The 24456-nt window shown below is 37.8% G+C and overlaps 1 protein-coding gene across 5 annotated transcripts; it reads right to left on the bottom strand.

Moving 5' to 3' along the window:
• Positions 1-508: 508 nt before the first annotated feature.
• On the bottom strand, positions 509-24155 carry ampd2b (adenosine monophosphate deaminase 2b). 5 transcript variants are annotated; one of them, XM_058390484.1, is made up of 19 exons: positions 23909-24146; positions 22185-22223; positions 10894-11015; positions 9555-9685; positions 9217-9285; positions 9025-9133; positions 8362-8548; positions 8095-8227; positions 7850-7939; positions 7477-7606; positions 7117-7311; positions 6865-6996; positions 6306-6469; positions 6020-6146; positions 5762-5925; positions 4323-4443; positions 3303-3476; positions 3063-3173; positions 509-1482 (listed from the first exon to the last, which is right to left on the bottom strand). In XM_058390484.1, exons 3-19 carry the CDS (start codon positions 10921-10923, stop codon positions 1270-1272), a joined length of 2280 nt encoding a protein of 759 aa, XP_058246467.1. In that variant the 5' UTR covers positions 10924-11015; positions 22185-22223; positions 23909-24146; the 3' UTR covers positions 509-1269. The 5 variants fall into 5 exon arrangements, with proteins under 5 accessions (XP_058246467.1, XP_058246463.1, XP_058246465.1 ...); XM_058390480.1 differs by lacking the exon at positions 22185-22223 and having other exon boundaries at positions 23909-24155; XM_058390482.1 differs by lacking the exons at positions 22185-22223; positions 23909-24146 and adding an exon at positions 22006-22122.
• Positions 24156-24456: the final 301 nt, after the last annotated feature.

The raw sequence follows: 24456 nt of genomic DNA, 5'->3' as shown, positions 1-24456 counted from the left end.
TCTTATTCTACATACAATCTGTGTCCTCTTCATGCAAGCTTTGACATTCTGCAAAATGATAAATTGACAATTTTTTAACTACAAAAATGTACCTAGATGGTAGATCTAGATGATAAAAGGCAGATGAATGGACTACAGAGTAGAAATACATAGATATACGTAGATATTTAAATTTAAGTCAGTGGAGCATATGTATAACCATTGTAAGACATAAATATATGAACTGTGTGTGTTCGTGTGTCTTTCAGCTGACTGCACCATCCACAATGACATTCCTGACATGCGGTCTTTCTACAGCAAAAATCTAAATTCTGTTTGTTTTAGAATCATGAACAGGAAGCATGATCATATTTTCAAGTTTCTTTGCATACAGCATAATAATTAATAATGAGATATATTATTGATGTATTATTATTCAGGTGTACAAAACTTTTTTATTGTTTTATACTTTATAATGAATGATGAAATATCAGAATTGACAACAACTAATTATTACATAGGGAACACAGAAGAGGAAAATAAAGTTTACTTCATTTTTCAATTGCAATAAATAATTCAATACAATTATTCAGGTACACACATGTATAAAAGAAAATGTGTTTCCAATGGGCACTAATAAACCACAATATAACATAGGTACCAGGTACAAGTCAACATGATCCAAATATGTGTGACAAAAAAGAAAATAGTATGAGATGTTCATTCAAAATCAAACACTGTGTGGAATAGCAGCTCTGACACAAATCCATTGTTCATGGCATTGATTTCTAATGAAAACTATCCTTAATACACCAGTTTCGGTGTCCACCAACAAATTAAGCCCAGTCAGATGTCATAGGAAATGCCAGGCCAGATTTTGATAATGCTATAAATAAGGCCTTGAACAATAACACCACCACCACAAAAGTACACCAACACATAGTAGCACACTGGTTTGTCATGCTTGCTGGGGCCATGGCATATTTTTGTTTTTTGGTAATATCTGATGGGCGCTGTGACCATTGGTGCAAACTACTGGCTGTTGACAATGTGAGGTGCATAACGTTCAGGAATGATGTTTCTGCAGGCAATACTGAAGACAGATTCAGTAATCTAGTTTACATTCAAAAGGGCATGCACGACTTTGAAATGTTCACTTTCTTTTATTGTGTTATGCAGTATGTCTAACATCAGTTTAACACACTATGCATCACCTCATATATGACTGACTACCAGTTTCCTCAAACAGCCTCATTCAGATTCTCTGCTCGGTGCTACTGTTCCCTGTTCTTACTGTGCACTGTGCACTGCGCTCATGCATGGAGCCTCCTCTTCAATGGTCTCTAGCTCCTCACTCCTCACTGCCTGGGTGATCAGATTCAGCTCTTCACACAGCGTCTCAAATCGGTATGCCACACGAATGTCAGGGACATTGGTCCGGCGGATGTCGTTGGTTTCTGGACCTTCTCTGATGTAGTTGGGGCCGAGCCAGTAACTCTTCGCCTAAACAATCATAATGCATAAAACATGCACTCACCATCCATTTTTATTAGGAACACCTGTAAATTCATGCAGTTATTTAACCAACCAATCATTTGGGAGCAGCACAGTGTGAAAAAACATGCAGATGCTGGTCATGGCATTGCGGCATGTTTGTCGGTGCCAGATGGCTGTTTATGATCTCCAGGGATTTTCACATACAACAGTTTTTATTGTTTATAAGAGAATGGTGTAAAAAAAAAAAAAAAATCCCCTGAGTGGAGGGTCTGCAGGCTAAAACACCTTGTTGAGGAGAGAATTAGAAGTCTACAGTAACTTAAATACAACACTGATGAGCATCTCAGAACACACAACACATCAGATCTTGAGATGGATGGGATAGGTTCCACTCCTGTTAGGAATCTAAGGCTAGCATAAGAACATACTCACTCAAACTGGACAGTTTAAGATTAGGGAAAAGAAATCACCTTTTTCCGGTCTTCATCAATTCAATTTCTTTGACTCTGTGCCCTTGATAACTGCACATTCTTGGTCTTGGCTGATAGGAGTGAAATTTGATGTGGTCTTCTGCTAATGTAGCCTATATACCTCAAGGTTTGATGTGTTCTGAGATGCTTTTCTGCTCGCCCCTATTATAAAGAGTACTTATTTGAATTACTGTAGACTTTCTATTCTCTCTCATCAACAAAGTTTTCAAAGCCTGCAGACCTTATACTCACAAGGATGTTTTTTGTGTCCTGCATCATTCAGTAATATACATCAATCTGTATCTGAAAATCCAAGCAGCATATCGAATACACAGGCCATCCCATCAGTTACCAACAACAACCATGCCACTATTAATGCTGCAGAGGTCACACATTCTGGTGTTTAATGTGAACATTAACTGAAGCTCTTGAACAGTATCTGCATGATATAATCCATTATGCTGTGGCCAGGTGTACATGCTCCTAATAAAGTAACTGGAGATTAAACTCATATATTCAAATCTATAACTACTGGAAAAATATATCTATATATGTGTATGTATATATATCAGTGATTACAACAAGAGAAGTTCAAGTTTAAGATCAATAAAACCTATCCACAGTTTATAGTGTAGTATTAATCATTCATTAGTAGTATATCTTTCCTGCTAATAATACGATGTCTGTGAACTTTGTAGCTACATAGTTACTAATTGTAGAATATCTGACAGCCTTATTTAACTTCCTATCAGTAAAAAGGGATCACCATGTTGACTTACTTACAGTGAGACTGTAATGTAGTAGACACGCCTACTCTTTGGTCCACCTTGGAGGTGATATCATATCTTATTTTCCATACAGCCTGTGACCTCTAGCCTTTTGTGCAAGTTGTGGCATTGTGCATAGTCATAATCTGGCTACAGTTAGTCATTTTAGAACTTCAAAATTTAACCTAGATGGTAGATCTAGATGATACAACGAGCAGATGAATAGACTACAAAACAGATATACAAGGTAGATTTAAGTCAACATATGTATAGTCAGTGCATGACATAAATGTATGCTGTGAGTGTGAGTGTGGGTGTGTGTCTTTGCTGTTGCAGAATGATTTAGCACCTTGTGGGAGAAGCCGCTCATAAGTACACTGTTTCTTGCCAGCTCACACATATCACACGAGCTCAACTTCCACACCTGAGCAGCTATACTGTACTCCTCCATTAATGGCTCCTGAAACACACATACAGCTTTGTGTACTTCTCAGTTAAACATATAGCCCATGACTAACTCTCCACAAATATTTTAGCCTGTATTTTCAGATGAACATCTCTCTAAGTAAATTTTACTTGTTGAACAGACCTTTGTGAAGTGAAATTGCAGAGGGTCATCAGTAGATAAGGAGACCATTAGGCCTCTGGACAGATATTCAGGCAGCGGGTTGCGATGGTAGCTAAGGAACAAGCTGTTGTTGCTGAGAGGAGACATGGCGATGCCGATCTGAGCCAGATAATACAGATACTGCAGCACAGGAGCCTGGAGGTAACATCACACATACACAAACACACCTGTGTCTCTTCCCAGCCGCTATGAATGCAATCCTGTCTACTAATCATTAATCATAGCTGCTTTGAGATATCTGCTTTGTAGAGGCAAGAAAATCTTTTTCCAAGCAGAAAAAATAAACAATGACATTGATATTCTAAATGCAGTGACTGCATTAAATGTAACTTTGTGTTATTATCTATGTACAATAACATTACACAATGATAGCTGTTAAAGGAAAATAATTGACCCTGAAGTTAACAGTAATGTTCTCAATTCTGTATATTCTTATATCATAGCTATTTGCCATTTTAATTTATTAATAGACAAAATATTACTTTATATATTCATATAATATTAATAATTTATTAATGTCACACATTTTGTCCACTCATACTATTCGTTTATTCCTCTGAAACATCCATAAAACAAGTTAGTTACTGTTATAACAGCCAAATTCTTAACATCTGCTATTTTTCCATCTCCTGTAATTAATAAGTAATTAAGAAATGTGGAAAGAAGTCCTAAAACTATTCCTAAGACCCTCCTCTCATAGAATCTAAAAAGGTTGTTGCTTTAACTCAGACTGCTACAAAGTGCAGCAAATTTATTAACCAGTTTAACAAGTCCCTGACAACATATTAGATCAAGCAAATTATTATAAATCCATGTATCGCCTTGAAATATAAAAACATTATGACCCGTTAATATCCAGAATTTAACAGTGTTATGCTAGAAAAAAAATAAGAGGCAATCATTATTAGTTCTTAACCTTAATAATGAAAGGAGTCACAGAAAAAAAAAATCTTGAATCCTACTGGTAAAGTCGTATTTTACCTTCCTGAGCAGCAGGCCATGGGAAATGTTCTCTGAGAGCATGAAGCCAGACACCAGGTGGTGAATTGGCCCTGCTTCACCACAGTGTGGCCTCAGCACAAAGGTATTGAAGTTCCTGCTCCTGTAGGAAACAGTACTGGGTGTTATGTATACTCGTTAAGAAGTCATAGCCTTACTAACATTATACATACAATATATCCAATATACTAATGTACAGTACAATACTATGCATTCAGAGAAACAGCAAAGATCCCTCAGGTCTCGGGTACAGTTTGTGCAGTTTTATAAGAACATTAGCCAGTAAGTTTGCTTGAGCATCTTGGAGATTGGAGACACTAACTTGAGCATCTTGGAGATTGGAGACACTAACTTGAGCATCTTGGAGGTTCCTCTGGAGACACTAACTTTCACACATGCTTCTTTTTTTGCATGCAAATCTCAAGAGCGTCCATTATGTTTTTGTCTGAAAAAATGGCCTGTTATGTAATATGTTGCTTTCTTTACTGACATGACAGATATTTTTCTGTAAGATTTCATTTTTGTTGGAAAATATAAAATGGAAATATCCAAAATTTATGTACTGACTGAATACAGAAGTCATAAAATAAACACATAATACAAAATGTCCTTCTGATGACTCTTCTATGCAGATCATGATTGTATGAGCAATCGTTTTACTTTGGCTTTCTGCACAGCATACAGGCAGTTCTATCTAGAAGTTTTCTTGCGCTTGCCTTGACCTCCACAGCTATTTCTTTATTGCATTTCACATAGTGGAAAAGGCGAGATAGAAGGGTTTTAATACCTATAGTAAGCTTTCCCCTGCTTTGTAAGCAGCGTTTGAATTTATTATAAGATCATCAGTCAGCTGCATAAACTAGCCCATGACTGTTGAGTGTTAAGTTTGTAGAGTTATTCCTAATCCCAGCTGGAAGGATGTCCAACTTTTGAATCAAACATAAATAGACTGTTTATTAACAGCTGCAGAAAATATATTTCACTCCAAAGCTTGTGTTTACTCCGTGTCATGTCAAAAATCAAGAAAAAGATTTGCTTTTACATACAACTTTTGCATACAATGTTACCGTACATATATATTACAATACTACCTGAACTCATATATAAATGACATGTAAAACACATACTTTTTTTTTATCATTACCTTAGAATGTGACTAGTATTATCTTAATTTGTTCCCAGTTTATAGTAAACCTTGTAATTCCTTTGATTGCTGCTCATCAAAGGATGTGAATAAGTTCTCTACAGAGTAAGACCTTAACAGTTATTCCTTAACTGTGCACTGTATTTAATGTAGGAACCAGTGTTTCTAAAAGATAAAATTCAAAAATACAGTGTCTCATGTATTGGGACAGTGATGTATGAAGAGAAACTCAAACATCTGTCAATAATTCTATTATCAGACATTGTATGAGAAATACCTGCGCAGGTGGTTTAGCACAGTCATATTGGCAAACGTGTAATAGAGATAGTAAGAATAAGGTGGATTGTCCTCCTCAATCCAGTTGGCAGGTAGAGGACTGTCCAGGTTAAAGATGTGGTGCTCTGGTTTAGACTCGTCATCCACACTGTCGAACCCAACCACCTGATGGACACAGCAGCATTTTGTTACCCAACATTTCAAAAGAAACCAAACCACAGACCTCTAAATACTTTGATATTGTCAGCTAAATGCTCACATGTTGCAGGAAGACATGCAGCTCTGGGTGGCTGCTTGGTTGGATGGTGACTTCAAACAGAGGCATGAAGATGTTCTCCAACATCTCCTGGAAATTACTCAGCTGTTTCTTAGTGTGATAGACATCGCTGTAGAGAAGAACCTCCTTTATTAACAGGTTACTTTCACATTCTTACTAAACAGATAGCACCAAAGTCTAAAAATATTTTGCTGTATAACTTGACTTACTAATATGCAATAAAATAGTAATTAATGTGATGGAAACATGAAGGCAGACATTCACTCACAACAGACGAGGCACTTGGACGAGCCAGCGCACGTTATCAGAGTAGACTCTGTGTTTGACGGCCCACCGTGCCAGTTTATCCCACTCATCCCTGGAACGGCCATAGATGGACAAACGCAGCTCGACATTCTGATATTTACTTTCCTCAAGATCCTCCATCACCTCCTGAAATGCAAAGTAGGGAATGAGGAAATAGTTTATACAGTTTACAAGGTAACAATCTCTAACTCTATCCCTATTCCCAAATTCTGCCTGGTTGTAAAAAAATATCTATAACTTATATATAACTATATAAGCAAGTGATAATATCTTGAATTAACTCAATTTCATCGTCTATTTCATATTATAAAATTTCAATAAAACATTTTTTCAGTGCTCACCCAACAGCGATATAAATCAACACATAGATCATGGATGTACATAAATCACCTAACATAGATGCAAACTATATCTCATATTGGGAGGATTATATTGAAATTCATGAGCTGAAACACTAAGTCAAAATAACAAAAATACTTATGTGATACTTATAGGCTACACCGTAAATCAGCAAGTGATACCTTGATAATGTGTCCAAAATATTTCCCTTCAATATGGTTGTCTGTTTTAATAAATATCTCCCGGAGAATGGACTCTCCAATTGGGTTGTACTTAGAGTTGAACTTGTCAAAGCGATGGAAAGTATTTCGGTCCTAAGCCAACAGGAAGAAGGAAATGAAACAACAGCAGTAGTAGAATGGTGTATTCCTTACTTATGATGAGTTACGTATTATGTCCTGCTTTTCAGCATGCCTCAAAACAGACTTTCTTACCGCATGCATGTCCAGAGTGTCCACGCTCAGGTCAAAAGCTGTCAGATTCATACTCTCAAAGACCTCCATAAGTGTCTGTTCCCGGCCTTTCTCCACATGGACAATCTCCTTAGGGTACTTCTTCATGGCTCTCTTAATGAAGCGTAGTAGGTGCTTCTGATTCATGCAGGATGAAGCGTGGATATGTGTGTCCACCTGAGACAAGAGAGAAAACACAGGAGGCATCATAGTACTAGTATTAATAAAGTGTCTAAAAAGTGTTTCTATAAACATACAGGTGCTGTTTTATTTTAAAGTCCTATAAACTCGTTTATGGGCAAGCAGTAATGGTTTTCAGACTGAAAAGATCCAGAAATTGACCTTGCGTATGTTGTAGAAATCCCGATGAGGAACTTTCTTCTGAGCTGCCAGCTCCTTCATTTCATTCAAAAGTATGTGCATCTGAAACTTGGAGCTCAGATACTGCAGCCGCCGATAGCAAAACGATTTTCTGTTGATAAGCCCAACAGCTGAGAATGAAATAATCCTCAAAACTACACAGGACAAATGTTACAGAGCAACAAATGGTCCATGTCCTAATATTATGCTGTAACCTATTAGGAAAAAACTTAAGGCACTAAACAACTTATATATTTAGCTGTTTGTATGACAATTAGTCACTATTACACCTTCAGTACAACATAGACAACACACATTGATCGCAGATTATACTTAAGGGCTGTGCGTCACTTACACTGGTCCGTTAATGATGAGGGCCATCATGACATTCATGTCAGCTATATACTCTTGCAGATCAGGGTAGGGAAGATCCAGCTCTGTGGCTCTGTTGGAAAATGAAAAAAAGTTTCAAACAGTAAATACAGTATAAAAGCTATAGAGCGCTCTTTTGAAGACCACTACTCAAGGACATTTTAACAGTTCAGGCTGACTGACACTTCAATAAAGAAATTGTAAATAACAGTAAAAAGAAATTCTCACTTTTCCATATTGCTCTTATGAGTAAACACATGAACGACACCATTGATCATCTTGCAGCTGTAGCCCATGTCCAGTGGAAAGCTAGTTGGATCTAAGCCTTCATAAGGGTGTGTTTCCGAGACCGGTGGGTGGACTGGGGCATATGGGGAAAATATTCAATAAGACATACATATGCAAGATAACAATGTGGTCCCTTATTATCAAATATCTCCAAACGATACAGCATGTCACTTTCTCACATTATACAGTTTTATGCACAAAACCTGCCTGAAGTTATGGAGGTCTCAAGCATCTCCTGGTATGCACTGAGGTCCAGAGGTTTGTCCCCAAGCTCTGTCAAGTATCGAGCAGTGGTCCTGCAAAAGCTCTGCATGGACAGAGCCATGTACTTCTCTCTGATAAACAGAGCCTTCACCACACACTTAGCAGCATCCAACAGGTCTGTGAAGGGAACCTGGGGGAAAGGGTTAGACATAACATTCTCATTTAACAATTTAACAGTTTTTTTTACCTAAAACTCCAACTTCACAATGCAGCAGGAAGAAAATAAACACATGCTAGAAAAACTTCCAACACCACAAATTATTTCTAGTTTTGAGATCTCTTTATACTAGAACAGATTCATACGTCTCTGAATACTTTATAAACTATGCTTTACAAACTATGTTCCAAGATCATATATTGCTAGAGGTCACCATATTTCACATATGCAACACACAATCTGTGTGAGGCAGAGGGTGTTTTTATAAGCCAAAGATCTATATAGATTATCAATAAACATTTGTTACTGATTAAAAACATACATTGACTAATCTGAACTTTAACTGGCATGTAATGGTACTGTAAAGCTCCTGGAACAGCATTTAAAATGTAAATTGTAATGCTATATTCTTTTTTAGTTCTCAAATGAAAACGTATTTTCTTTCTTACACCACATTTTTCTTCTCCAGAGATGGAGACTCTTTGGTACTCCCTCTCTGGTATGAGCTCATGCTCTGGGTATAGATCCAGCTGTGCTTCACTCTGCTCCTTCAGATACCTGCATAAAAGCAAGAAGATAGTAGATTTTAAGACATCATGGGCTCTCCAGAGTCGATTGTCAAGAAGAGATTTCGAACTCACTCAAGGTCAGTGGCACTGTCTGTCTTCAAAAAGTCCTGCTTGGCTCGGAGAAGAATGTCAGGCTCATATCTGTGCATCAGTGGCAGAGAAAATACTTATTAATGCACACTAAAGAGCATAAATGATAAAGGGACCAAGCCACTTTGGCAGGTTAGAAGATTAAATGATGTTTAACTTTGCCACACTGAAGTCAGAAGGTGTAAAACATCTCAACACTGATCGTAACATTTGCTTTCAGATGGCCTACAGTAATAAAATTCATATTAGTGTAAGCAGCACTCTGTTATCTGCCATGATTAAAAGTACTTGTCTGAAAGCAAGGAGACGGATCGTCTTACTTAACATCCTGGCTGATCTGTCTCTCGAGTCTTTGCCTCCTCTCCTCCAGCTGCTCGATGGGACTATCCTCCGGAAACTCGTACGGAGCACTGCGCATCTCGCTCTCAGCCAGACTGCGTGACAATAGCTCCTAACACAAGATACACACAAAAACACAGATATACATATATGCATACTATACAATCAATCAAATGTTTGAAAGGACTATGTGAGTCGCACCTCAATAAGATATTTCAATTTTTCTACGAGAATAAAATTTCATAAGTGACACATTTGACATAACCAAACATTTAACATTTAATAGGATGGGTTTCCTAGTGGACTTTAGGTAGGTTATTTGTTGTTTGGAGCATGTCATCTAAAAACAGCATCAGCCCACACTTAATTTGCATCTGTTCCATCATCAGTTCTTTTAGACTTATCGCCAATAACAGAACACTCTAGGTTTGGATGGTCTAACTGTAACACAGGACACTGATTTTGGAAATCAGATGTAAGGATCTATTATAACTGAGGCAGCAGTACAGCTTAATAAAATGGTCTGCCAGACACATTCTTTATTTTTCCAGCATTAAGGGCTGATGTGGTTTTATCAGTGTTTTCTGGGTGCCTTTCCTACACAGAAAAGTAGGTAATTTTGAAGAAAAAACAACAGCATTTAAATTAATCACATCAATAGTTGTGTATTATTTTGTAACTGTTAAGCCTGTTAAAGTACATGGGAGTTACGGTATTATTAGGTCTGGTCAAACAGTCACATGTCCTGGACATTGAGTACACTTACAATACAATTTCATTAGGGAAATCCTCAAGGGGGAGATTCTAATCTGCAACAGCAAAAGATATAGTTGCACCACAGCACTGTGCTGTACATTATTTTGAAAATCTGTTTAACAGTAAGTTCTGGTTTCCAGATGCAATCTAATGGCTGAGTTAATCAAATAAAAATGATTAGTCATTAGTCTTCTCTTTGTTCCTGTTGCTTTAAACACTAAACCGATTTTTAAGACTGGTTTGTTGAGGTGCTGTTAGCTTGGTTTCCAGTGTTTATGTTATGGCCAAAAGATAAATACACACTGCGGTCAAAAGTCAACAGATATTAGCATGTCAGGGCTATTTTTGCCAAAATTTTCCACTTGTAATGTAATATTGCACACCGCAGCTCAGTCCCACCACCACGTTGACAAATCACACATTTGCAAAACAAACAAACACAAAAACACTAAATAAAACATGTCATCATTACATTACAATATTTCAAACAGCATCTGATATTAAGTGTTTCATAAATGATTCAGTCTCAACTATGCAAAACAAGTGAATGTTTGTAGTAATCACCTCAGCAATTTCTTTGTATTTGCCATCCATGGAGGTCCGCAGGTCTATCGGTCCGTGCTTTGCTACTGGGATGCCTGGCAAGGAATACTGGAAAGTCAAGAGATGACGTGCACCACGCAGGTCTACCAGAGAGAGAGAGAGAGAGAGAGAGAGAGAGAGAGGGAGGAAGGGAGGGAGCTTGAGATCTATTATGAAAACTTAACTAAGTCTTATTCATTAGCAGCATCCACATACGTTTCCCTGTTTTTGTGACTGTTCCTGTTGTTCAACAGCAGGACGAAGAATAGGAGAATGTGTTGAACACTGCAGGCTAGAGATCAACAGATGGCTGTGTCTCCAACACAATGGAGCTTTTCGGGGACAGAACATAATTGTGAGTGTTTGTGTATGTGAGTATGTGTGTGTGTGTGTACAGGTTTGGTAAGTATTATGTTAACAGATTGAATTGCATTCCTGGGTCATTTCATTTTTCAAGTCAACGTTAAGAAACTACTAAATATCTTGCTTAGACTTTGTTGAAAATTACTGTAGGACACCAAGCTGCATTTGAGAACTAGAGTCTGCTATCTCACTCACAATGGTTTTTTCCATTGACCTCCTAAAATATTTTCATCAGACTCCTTCCACTAAACTGGGTTTGAACTTTTTGCCACCCTTTCTGAACTCTTCAGTGTGTGATGTAACCAGTAATCAAAAATTCATAAAGTTCATGCATATTTAAAGAGTGCAGGCTTGCCCCTGTTCTGCAGAGACACTGGAGCTCTTGCCCACAGACACACACACACTTCTCTTACTACACTCTTACTAGTATAATTCTATTGGTAATTCATGTTATGTGACACCTAAATTTAACCCAAACCTTAAGCTCATTAACCAAAAGGAAACCTTTTGTCTTTTAATTTTTTTTTTAGATAAAAGCTCAAATTTTGTGAAAAGCTGCAGCCTCTTATGAGGACATTGCTCTGGTTTCTAAAAGGAAAACTGCTTTGGTTTCAACACATACACACACACACACACACACACACCAAAAATTCCTATTTCAGCCTAGACCATAATTACTAACTCTCACTGCATCATTAAACAGCTACACTGCACAGGTCCAGAGGCAGCTTGAGCTAGGCTACTGAATATTTTAGTTCAGTAATTTCAGTCATTTCGTAATTTCACATGCACTCATATTTGATACTAAGTATTGTTATGCATCAATACCAGTTTAAGTAGATTTTTAAAAAGCTTGATTCTTCATTTAATAATTTCTTTACACAGATTTACTAAATATTCACAAAATATTTTGTTAAATAAGAAAGCAAAAAAATATGTATATACCTAAAAGAATACGAACTGAGCCAGTATTTGGTTGAGATGGTATTTAGAATGACACAATTTAGAATGACATTTTCAATGCTAATGCTAATTTTATTTCAGTATTTTAATTGCATGACTAATAACAGGCTCACATTGAGATCGGTTTGTAAGTTGTACATGTGGGTTGATGCTATGGAGCAGATGGAGAGGATAATTACGCTAGTCGCTGCTCGTTACCAAAGACCATTATCAAAGAGATAGGGGCAGCAAGTAAACACACAGATTAGTTCTCTTACTCTGTGCATTTCTCTTGTTTCTCTCATCTTGCTTTTTCCGTCACTTCCCTACTCCCTTCTACAGGCTATCCATGTAATTATAACAAAAGCCTATTATTACATCCCATGCATACTCTCACATACGGTTATGAAACACTCATCAGGTTTATAACAAGACGAAGTGTTGTGGGAGAACAGCATATGTGTGTTAGTATGGCTGTAAGTGGAGGTCCAGGACCACAGACACACAGGCGAGCATGCTGCCTATTGTCTAATCTCTTAATGAAGGTTATATTTGGTGCTGCAGGCATGGTTATGTAATGCCAATCCTCTTCACTCCACAATAGTCAAAAACCAATTTCACTCATTTCATTCTCACAAGATGACTGTAGACTACAAGAAATGGATTTCCAATTCAGCACCATAGCACAAGCCACATTAATGTTTAGGGTTTTTCCACCATTCAGATTGAAAAATACAAATAACTTTTAACCAGCATACAATTGGACACTTTAAGTCCATCCATCCATTCTCTACATCGCATATCCTAATGGGTCAGAAGAAACCTTGAGCCTACACCAAGAGACTCATGGCACAAGGTAGGTACAACCTGCATAGGATGCCTGCCTATTGCTGGGCACATTCTCACACACACAAACTTCAGACAATTTTCAGACGCCATTCAGCCTATATCTCTTTGTACTGGGAGAGGAAAATGGAGTACACAGAGGCACAGGCTCTCTCCATATGCAAACCCCACACATATTGTAGTGGTGGGAATCAAACCCCCAACCCTGAGGAAAACTTGCTAACCACCAAGCCACTCTGCCCCAACACTTTTAGCATGGCATAATTTCAATGTTCCAAGTCAAAACACAAAGAGCTTCTAGTAATACTTTTAACCTTATTGTTCAATAAACGAGCTTCAACTACCATGGTCTGACTTGCCAGTAAACCTGAAGGATAGAGTCTTACACCAGTATGTAGTTTCAAAATAACTCCCTGCCTCCAGCCCCAGATTACTAAACAATGTTGTTAGTGTTGGAGCAGTTCATACTCATTCAGTCACTCACATTCAATAACCGCTTTATCCTGGTCAGGATCATGGTAGATCTTGAGCTTACCATAGTATACTGTCTGCATCACAAGGAAATATCCTGAATGGGAAGCCAGTTTATTGAAAGTATCAAGCATTCCCACATTCACACAATTTATCCTCCCTAATCCATTTGCCAGCATGTTTCCTGAGGGCGGAGGAAACCTGAGATCCCAATGGAAACCCACATGCACATGAGGAGAATATGGAGAGAGAACCAGGACAGACTGTTAGCCAAGCTCAGGCTAAGACTAGGGCTTCTGGAGCTGTCAGGTGGCAACACTACCCACTGAGCCACCGTGCCGCCCACAGTTCAAACAGAAATGACACAACTGTGTGGGCACAAATGTTTGTTTACAACTGTGCAAGCAACCCAACTGTTAAAACAGAGTGAGGTCATATGTCAGACTCATTGCATCTTAATAACAATATTCTTTTTCAAACAGCACAGTAAAGATAGGTCTATTCCAAACTAAAGGATTTGTGAAACAGTCTGAATGAGAACTACACAGTTCCTGTACAAGCAAGGTCAATGCCAGGAAACATTTATGTAAAATAATACCTTGAACATGAAGAAGGTTGGCCCTGTGGTGATTTACTGCATTTCCTTTCTTACTCAAATATGATATTAACAAACTTTTTCAGTGTGACACTGAAAGCAATGTGACACTAGAGGCAAGCCCAAAATAGCCTTTACACACTATACTTTTACATCATTGCTTGTTAGCTAAAGACAGGTTTTTAAATAGCAGATGACAGTCAGACATTTCATGAAGCTTGCATAAGAAATGTTTAGTAAAGCGAGTTACGCTTTAAGAGTTTCTGGCCCAACACTCTACCTACTGTGAAGCTGGACATGAAAAAGCAGTCCAGGAATTAAAATCAGCCCTGGTCCTTCCAGGATTGTAAGTTACTGAGTTTCTAAAAAAGTTCCAGAAATACTGGAAAGGTTCCCTCAGTGGAAATACACTTAAAATTCCAAAGTTCCTTAAAGGAATTCCAGTTTTGGAAATATGATTTCTGTTTCTGTTTCTGAAAAGGGTCCTGTAATGAAAAGACACCCAAGGTTTTCTGAATTCCTGAAAATAATTTTAACTACAGGAATTACTGACAAAGTTTATGAAGAGGTTATGCACTCAGTTCCTTAAAATAATTCCTGCTATAATTCCTACTTAAAACTATGACTCACACTCAGGAGTCTTCTTTCAGTTTGAAGTAGCAATAAAGGAAATAAGAAGAATGAAAATCTCAAGCAGGATTATCCCTCTGTAAATTTATTTGAGCCACAAAACCCTAGCCTGGGATAGTTAACACACTATAAATCCATTAGGCAAAAAAACCCTATTAACTTAACCATCCAGAAGGTAAGAGATAGGAGTAGATTATTATCACTTTGAATAAATGTAATCACTCTTAATAGCATTGGTTGTATAATCATTTCAGAGTATGAGTGAATTCTCCAACAGTGGAAAAAGTTACAGTACTGGCCCTTGAGCTTATTTTATGCATGGATGGAGAAAGCACTAATATTATTATATTATGTCCATGATTACCCAAATAATAGAACAATGTAAACAATTATAGCTGTGTTTACTTTCAGCAACAATAAGCCATTAAGTTTTGTTAGGTTTACAAAAAACGTAGGTTGTCTGACCTCAGGATTGCAGCTGACTTTGGCTGCAAAAAGCAGTGTATTGATTCACTCTGTATCAGTTTAACAAGGATAAATAGATGACATTTGGCTCTTGTGTCTGTCCATGAAGTGCAAATCTCTCAACGCAGAGAGCAGAGAAATCTGGGTCAAATATGGTTAGGTGTAGGCTTATGCACTTATGGGCTGAAAGTGGCCTAGCTGTAAACTTGCAATGCCTTCAAGATTGAATTATGGCTGGATTCTGGCAGGCAGAATCAGTTTATTCACAACATTATATAGGCCAGATGAATTGTTGATATTATCATGGGGGAAAAGTGGTATTGCTGCCTCAGCAATCTTCACCTGCTGCATATGTTAGCTTTGGCACGAATGCATGCATCATGAAAGGAATGTGTAGACCGATTTGCATATAAAGAGACTAAAACAAAACCATTTATTCCTAAGAATAGTAAATAGGAATAATGAGGTGTATTAGCATCATACCAGAAAGACTAATTAAAAAAGCATCAAATCTACAGCACAGGCTATGTTTACATATGATTTGGATGATCCACAGACTCTAAATGAATTATCTGTCAGTAAACAATCTCCTTTTAAACACATTATTTGTAAGTTATGCAAATGCAAGAGGTGGGGTTTAGTGTCAAGGTTGCCATAACAACAAGGAGAGTGTGAGTGTAGTCAGTGCTTTCAGCCCCTTGTATTTAAGAAGCATTTTAAATGATTTGTGTCTCAGTAAAACATGGTCCAAATGTTATTATTACAGGGAAAAGCAAGACTTTATGACCTGCAGTCAAACTGCTCAGCATAGCATTTGATATTTATGCCACACTCAGCAGCAAGGAGGTTGCTGGGGGAAAAATGCACACATTAGCTGTATTGCCTTCCTTGTTTTGCAGTGTTTCCAACATTAAAAGACACTGTCTGGACACTACACTATCAGTGTTAACAGTGCAACCTTAATAACTGCATAGTATAGCAATAGTATAAAACATAACAAGATGCAATAAAGAATAACACTGTAATGAAGTGTAACAGGAACAGTGTTTACGCACTTTTTCCAGTCAAAAGCTAATTGTGATCCATGGTGTAAGTGAACAAAACGTAAGGCCTATTTTAACTGAGGCGTACACATGAATGCTTTTATTCTGACTGAGCTATCAATTAATGGATTATTTGGATGCAGCTATGTGAGAGCAGCTAGCTACTGTCAGTCCAGAAAATCCAGGTTATTTTTAGGTCAGGCATTGTTGGCTGATTGTCTTGTTATTTAGTAGTACCAGCATTATACAGTGAAATTAACAGAAAACGTGTGTAGGGATTGACCCACCGGCTGCTGGAGTTTAAAGAGTTAAGCCGCTAGACATCTGGCACCGTCTTTCCTTATCTCTCTCACACACACACACACACACACACACACGAATGCAATGTTTTAGAAGTGCAATGAGAGTATTAGAGCTGATTTAGTTTTCACAAATAACTGTTTCTAAGTGACATCTGACGTTGCATTACATGAAAAAAGCATTGAAAATAATACTGTTAATTTGTACGGCAATATACTGGGAATGTTTGGTTGTTTGTTTTTTACAATGCATTCAATTAAATGTGATTGATTTGGCGTTTCATACGTCAAATGATTGCAGATGACATGAATATGAAAGATGCAAACAGCGATCAAAATATTTACTTTCTGCACAGCTTTGTTATCAAGCTCCAGGTTAAAACTTCCGACTGCTTATCTAGTGCTACACTGCAGACTCAGGACTGTTTCTCTTCGCGGTGTTGAACTGAATGATGCACGATTTGAAGGGAAAACAACTAACATACCAGCTATTAAATAATTATTGTTAATTTGCGCTATTAGCAAACAACGACAAGGTAAATAGCGTTTTTCATAACAGGCCATAATTACTTGCTGGATATTTCAGTGCACCTCATCGGGCTGCTTCACTCCTGCGTTAAATCCGGCGTGAAGAAAACTGCCGAAACAATTTTATATTTTACTTGAATTGTGTTTTTATGATCCTGTTTTTAAGTTATTGAGTGCATCGTCATTAAAATGCATGGTTGTTTTTACTCTGTTATTAGCTCGTGCGTATTTGCTCTGTTTATTCCAGCACACTGATACTTTTCAGAATGATGCACTGAATGAACTGTGGCACGGTTCCTTTACATTTACACAGCCCATGCTGATGTGGCATTAGGGCTATATGTTAGCCTGTAATTAACGTTATCTCTCTCTCTTGTTTTGCCGCTGTTTGGAAAATGCATGAAAATTGGGGAAAAAAATAAACTAAACAAACTCTGCACGCACGCGCACACAGCACTCTCTCTGTTTTAGGCCCTTTCCTTTCAATGTGGGCACTCTATACTGAAGAGCAGAGCTAGAGACACTCAATAAACATCCCTGAAATAGCTGCTTTTTGCGCGCTCTCTCTCTCTCTCCCTCTCTCTCTCTCGTTCATACGCACGCGAGCACGCAAACAAACACCCACACATAAGCACAGACACATACACACTGATGTAGTGTTTCCCAGGGGGAAAGCGTGAACTGACAGCAAAACAGCTGAGGGATTAAGATGGAAGAAAAGAGAAATAGGGGAGAGATATAAAAAACAATAAATAAAAATAAACAGGGGTTAAGAGAGACTATTAGAGAACCGGCGTCTCCTTAAGAACTGGATGATCCAGCTGAGGAGAGATATGGAGATGGTCTACCGGTTTAGGGATGAGTGTTGTTTCTCTATAACTACACACAGGGAGAGGGAGAGACAGAGAGACAGTAGGAGAGAGAGAGAGTGGAGGGGGTTGGGGGGGTAGCCAGACCACACAGGCACTCTGCAGCAACACAAATCTACAGCATTAGATCCTATTCACTCACTCAACCGCATGCTTGTTGCTGTTTCTCTAACTCAACCATACATACAGTAAACTCAGCCGATGGGACGGATGGATCCACTCCCCCCTCTCTCTCCTCTTCCTGGTTTGGGCCAGCTGTCTGAGGCAGCCTCTGTCGTTCCCCTGCTCATTTAAATATCTCTGACACGCAACCGGACTGTACCACCTGCGTGCAGGGCCGGGGGTAGGGAAGACTTAGCAGCATCCCTGCTGCCTCTGTGGATAACAGGGCCTCTGCTTCATCCCCCCTTTAGTACACCTCGGTGACGCAGTGTGAGCACCGCATTGCATGTAAAGATTCTGCGGGGTGGGTGTTTCACGCACGCAAAAGCAGAGGGGGCGACATCTGTGTGTGTGTGTGTATGTGTTCGCCCTACTGTCTAGTGTGCAGAAAAAACGATGTTCGGTTGTCAACAAACAGATTTTGCATAGGAACATTACTGTACAGTTAATAATGTAAAAAAGTGATGTAAGAAAAATTGTAAAATTTATATTGTACAATTGATCTGCAATATATAGTGATCTTATATATATATATATATATATATATATATATATATATATATATATATATATATATATATATATATATATATATATACAGAAAATGAAATATAAAATGAAGAAGACACATTGAGTGTGTGTGTTCACAGGATGAAAATTACAGAAAACGGTGGGATACAATTTTTATACACTTAATATAAAATAATAATTAATAAAATCTAAAATTAAATTAAATGGCATCAATTGAGATGCACTATATTAAGCTTACATTAAATACATTTTATTTTATAAATATAATGTATAAAGAATAAAGTATCTTTATAAATATAATGTATAAAGAATATGCTATTTATTATTATCAACCTTCTTGATGATCTTGATTCTTGTGTTCTTTTGCTTTTATTATTCATATTATATTCACCCTTTTCCCCCAGTCAAATACAACTGTTTTGAAGCCTATAGGACCCATTTCTCTTCACATTTATGCCATTTGGCAGATGCCCTTCTCCAAAGCGTTCTGCGGACGACACCTTGAACTGAACTATTTTTGAGAGCTACATACTATTCCACAAGCTTCTAACTGTTTGGATTGTCATTTGCTCTGTCCAAGGACAAGGCTATGAGGCTAGAAATGAAGGACCCGTTGGGAAAATTTACTCGGGGCCCCTGATCACTATTTTGTCAGTCTCTTCCATAAGCTTTGTCATGCTCTGGGTCCCCTGAATGCTTCAGACTGATTCCTGCCACCCATTAACCCAACTCTCATTTGCACATCCCTACACCACTCTGATCACTGAAAGACCTGCAGGATAAAGATTATAAATTATACCTAATTTTTGTATATGCTATAAAACAGAATATGGAGAGTTTCAGACATTATGCTGTACTAAGATGTGTGACTTATTACTTGTTTAAAAAAATGATGCCATTGAAAATATGAAACCAGGTGAGGCATGTCTCTGTATTTGCATGGCTTTACTGAAGTGCACAGGGTCCAGGAAAGGTGACATGGTAACCTGCCTCAATGTAGTAGTTCTACTTTAGTGATATTACCTCCACACAAATATATAATACAAGGCATACAGATAACTGAAACATGATAGACTTGTGTGTATGTCTCATTAGAACAGCTGTTCCATAACTGATTCATTCACATCCACTGAGAATGTTTTCAAGAAAGATATCGCCCTTTTTAAAAAGAGAATGAATGAATGATACATTTTTGTTGACAGAGATTAAGGTTATTGACAAAATGATTTCATGCCATGTGTTTGTATCATCTAAAAATGGTGTTAAAACTTTTTTTTAAATTATTTTACACCTGCACAAAGGAAAATCATTTAATCAGAGGGAACAATACGCATTGTATCTTACATATCTTAAAAGGAAACAGGCAGAGATACAAATGGACTGTGGAATCATTTTGATGAAGTTGCCAGTGTATCCTTAAAGAGCCAACAATTTAATCTGCACTAGCTAACCTGTAACTAATACATGAAATCTTCAAAATGTTAAAGACAAAACAGGGACAAAATGGCATGTTATAAAAATGTCAAAAACATTTTTTAAAGAAAATTAGGAAAAATAAAAATACATTATATTAACCAGGTTGCATAAGTGGACACGTCCTTTTAAAATTGTGGATGTTGCTGTTTTCAGAATGAACTAATCTCATTCAATCTGATGTTGAAATGTAATTATCATACAGCTGTCGTCATTGAAATGAGTCTAACTAACCTCAAATAAAGATCGACTGTTTCTGTAGGATTTTCTTCACATCATCTTGGTTTCATTCTGCTGTTGAAGCCATGCTCCACAAAGAGTTAACAAACATGCATGGTGTCTCACTTTGTCTAACTCTGCAAGTTATTCATCAGGAGAGGGGTATAAATGTCCAAAACATTAGCTGTACCATGGAACACTACAAAGACCATCAGCAACAAATAATGAAAATGGTGCACTATGGTGTTATCATTAAGAAAAAACAAGACTTCCCTCAATAATTTATTAAATGACAAGACAAAAACTTACCAGGGAGGCTTCCAAAAGGCCTACAGCAACATTAAAGGAGCTGCAGGAATACCTGACAAGTACTGATTACTCTCTGCATGTGATCTCTCATATTCTGGGCTGAGGGGTAGGGTGATTAGACAAAAGCTTTTTCTCACTAAAAGATCCAAGCTCACCCTAAATCATGGCGAAAAATGTGTCATGGTCTAGATTAGACTGTATTTCCAAAAGGTTTGGGATTTTTGGTGCAAAAAAGAGCACATCCCCAAAAGAACGGGATGGCCATAGTGCAGCATAGTGGTGGCACCATGCTTTAGTGCTGCTTTTATTCAGATAGAGCTGAGGCTTTTATTTAGGTTGCGGAAATCACGAACAGCTGCAAATATCTGTTCATTTTAATACTAAACTTTCAGGTGTCTGATAGTAAGCAGAAGATAAAAAGGAATTTTACTTTTCAGCACAACAATGACCCACAGCATACATCCAAATCCACAAAGGAATAGCCTAACCAAAAGAAGATCAATGTTTTTAAATGATCTAGCCAAAGCCCAGACCTGAATCCAACTAAAAATCTGTAGGATGACCTGTCCATTCAAGATGTGCCATGCTGATAGACTCTTACCCAAAAGGCAAAAAGAGCTATATAAGAAAACTAAAAGGCCATTCTAACAAAGTATAAGTTAAGGGGTGTGCACACTTATGCAACTAGGTTATTTATTTTTATTTTTTCCTTTTTCCCCTGAAAACTTTTAATTTATTATTTTTTTATTTCATTTTTATGCAGTGAAATGATTTATCTTGGTTTCATTTATTTGCATCACCAAAACAAAAAAAAACTGGCATTTTAAAAATTCATGTGTAGACTTTTAACATCTGTTGTATGTATTTGTAAATATAGGCTTTATCCTGTCTATTGATTAAAACAACTCACCTTAGGGCACTTCAAATCAAAATTAGAGATCATTGTTTCCCTGCACTATGTGTGTTAATTGTTTTCTAGCCCTTCATTAGTATTAGTGTATGACCGCAGGGCTGCTGTTGGCTGGATATTTTTGGTCTTGACTGCTGTGCTAAATTTTCCCCCACCCAAATAATGTCAAATAAGGTCAATAGTGAGTCTGTGTTGATCTATCCACCCACTGATTTTTCACAAAAGCTGAGAAATGATAAAATGGCAACTCAGTGCTGTGCTTTCAGCTCCACCATGTGGATATTACTAAGTATAGAGATAACACAACCACTATGATCAATTTATTCACACATAATAGGTTTGATTATAATAATAAATGCACCTAAGATTTTTAAGGCTTTCATGATATATGAAGAAATGTAACATGAAAATAATTAACATCCATTTTGTCCCTTCCTACCTTGTCTGGACACTCCAGAGGTTTCTTTAGATGTGATAGACATGGAGTATGTAGATTAGATGAGAGATGAGAGAATTTCAATGCAGAAGTGATCTGTAAGCTGGTGGAAGGTTGTGAAAGACAGTAAAGTAATTCCAGTCATACAGTAACACAGACGAGCCAATGGTGATAAGACCTACCCAGTCACTCCCTCAGGGGTCCAAGTCCAAAGGTCATCACTGAATATAAAGGCAGGAAGATATAGCTTAATAGACAAATTTACCCTCGTTGGTGGTGTTATGATTAACTAATGATCGTGGTTTAGCAAATGAAAGGCTAATAGTCATAGTCATAATGACTGTAAATAATTAAGAATCCATAACAGAGAATCAAGACAGAAACCATATAATGTGGTTTGAATTCACATTAAACATTCACTGTAAACATTTCACTCACTGTCATTAATACTACCCTTGAGATCTTTACAAATTTGCTAAAATGATATTAACAACAGTAACCAAGGTGCTTTACTGTTCTGCATTTATAGAGCAACCTGAAAGATCCATTTGTGCAACCAGTCAGTGTCTAATTAAAACCTCCATTTTGTGCAGTTTCTTCCTTGTGGTGGTGTGTGTTCTACTTAGCTTTCTTTTGTATTTATAAGGTAATGGGGCCATTAAACCATCAGGTTCGCCATGCTGTGATCAGACAATGGTGAGGATCCACCCACACACTAAACACTGCCTCATTATTGTGGAGTGGGAGCTGTGGGCCTGAGTGCATTTCAAAACAATTACTAGAGAAATATATTTGGGGGGAAACGTTTATGCAATCTTTTAGCTTGTTTCTCTTGTTCTCTGTAAGAATCACACCGACACAAGCACAGACTGCATTGTGAGATTTAAAGTCACATTCATCTGCTCAGTATTTTTTTTTTTCCATTCTCAATTCTCAAATCAGTATAAATAATATGTAAGTGTCATTATTAATTAAGATGTTTCAGCTCTTAGATCAGATGTAATCTCCTGTGGAGTGAAAAACACAAGCCACCTGTTATGTTTTATTACTTAGATAATTATTCCACCTCTTTAGCAGCTCTGCAGCATGGTCACAAAATTCACACCTGGAGCTGATCAAATTCCACTCACGTATATGAACATGTCGGAGAAATCTGATGCTGAGTTTTATGCTTATTTAAAGCTCTTTTCTGACACTGCCTGTGGATACAACCATATGTTGCAGGTTTATTATTTATTTATTTTTTTTAAAGAAAGTCATCAGTAACTAGAAGAGGTGGTTGTTATGAAACTCAAGTCTTGGGTAAATGTTATGTAATGTTTATTGGCTATGGTAGAAAAATCTCTTATAAATGTGTTAGGAAGAATCATAGCCCCCTGCTGTGGCAGCTCACACATGACAGACTTTGTTTTTTGGCACTCATATTAAGCACGACAGTGCAGTAAGTTTAGCACAACTCCTCGTTTTGTGATGAGAGCCACGTCTTTTCACCACCACACGTTGCATGGATAAAAACAGGAACTACTGGATCAAATTATTGCACTTCTTCCTCCCTGGTGCACTTTATAAGCTCTCTTAGATCATTTATGACACACTACCACATTTGATTGATTGTTTATTCATGATGTGATTTTTCTCAGCAGGTTTAGTTTAAAATGCATGCATAATAAGCCAGATCACTTCCACTCTCGTCTTTCGCTCTATTCAAGAGATCTTGATAAACCTACACAGGGTCTGGTGCATTTGTAGTTGTCCAAAAAGAAGAAAAGAAGCAAAAATACAAAAGATGGAAGTGCAATAATGATCTGCAGATTTATAGTAAGTGCATTTATGTACTGTATATCCTGTGATCTACTCCTGGGAAAACATGACATTTTGTAGGTGGATCAAAAACAGCGGCTCTTACCTGTGCTGGCAGCGTACTGCAGGCTTCCCCTCTTTCTGAAGGGGGATGTGGGTTTCTGTTTACCTGCTGGCAGCTTGGAAGACATTTTGCCCTGTGTAGGTATGGAGGAAGATGAAGAGTTGGCCAACAGGCACAGCGGACTCCTCGGTGTGAGATGGATAAATGCAGAGAGAAACAGAGATAGAGACAGGAGTCTGCAGGGGATTTTAGTGCAACAAAGGGGGCTGTGATGGTGGTGGGGGCGTATAGGAGTGAGAATTCCCCTATTCCAGTATTGCGGAGAAGGCAAAGGCTCCACCCCTGCCTACCATCAGCCAGTCAGATGATAGTACATACTGTCACTCCTCTGTTTCCCAGGCAACCACTGAACTAGTCGTACTAATGGCCCTGAATTGGTGTGTTGTTGATGGTAAGGATGGGACTGCTGGCTTTTGAAGAACACTGCTATAAGGGTGTTATATGAAGGCAGTATTCTCAGTGATGGCACAAAGAGAGTACCAGAGCAACAAAAAGACACAACAGTGATGCAAGGAGACATGATAGTGAAC

This window comes from Hemibagrus wyckioides, linkage group LG05, assembly GCF_019097595.1.
Source record: "Hemibagrus wyckioides isolate EC202008001 linkage group LG05, SWU_Hwy_1.0, whole genome shotgun sequence".
Classification (NCBI taxonomy): Eukaryota; Metazoa; Chordata; class Actinopteri; order Siluriformes; family Bagridae; genus Hemibagrus; species Hemibagrus wyckioides.
The sequence above is the reverse complement of the archived record's forward strand: the minus strand, read 5'-3'. Positions and strand labels throughout refer to the sequence as shown.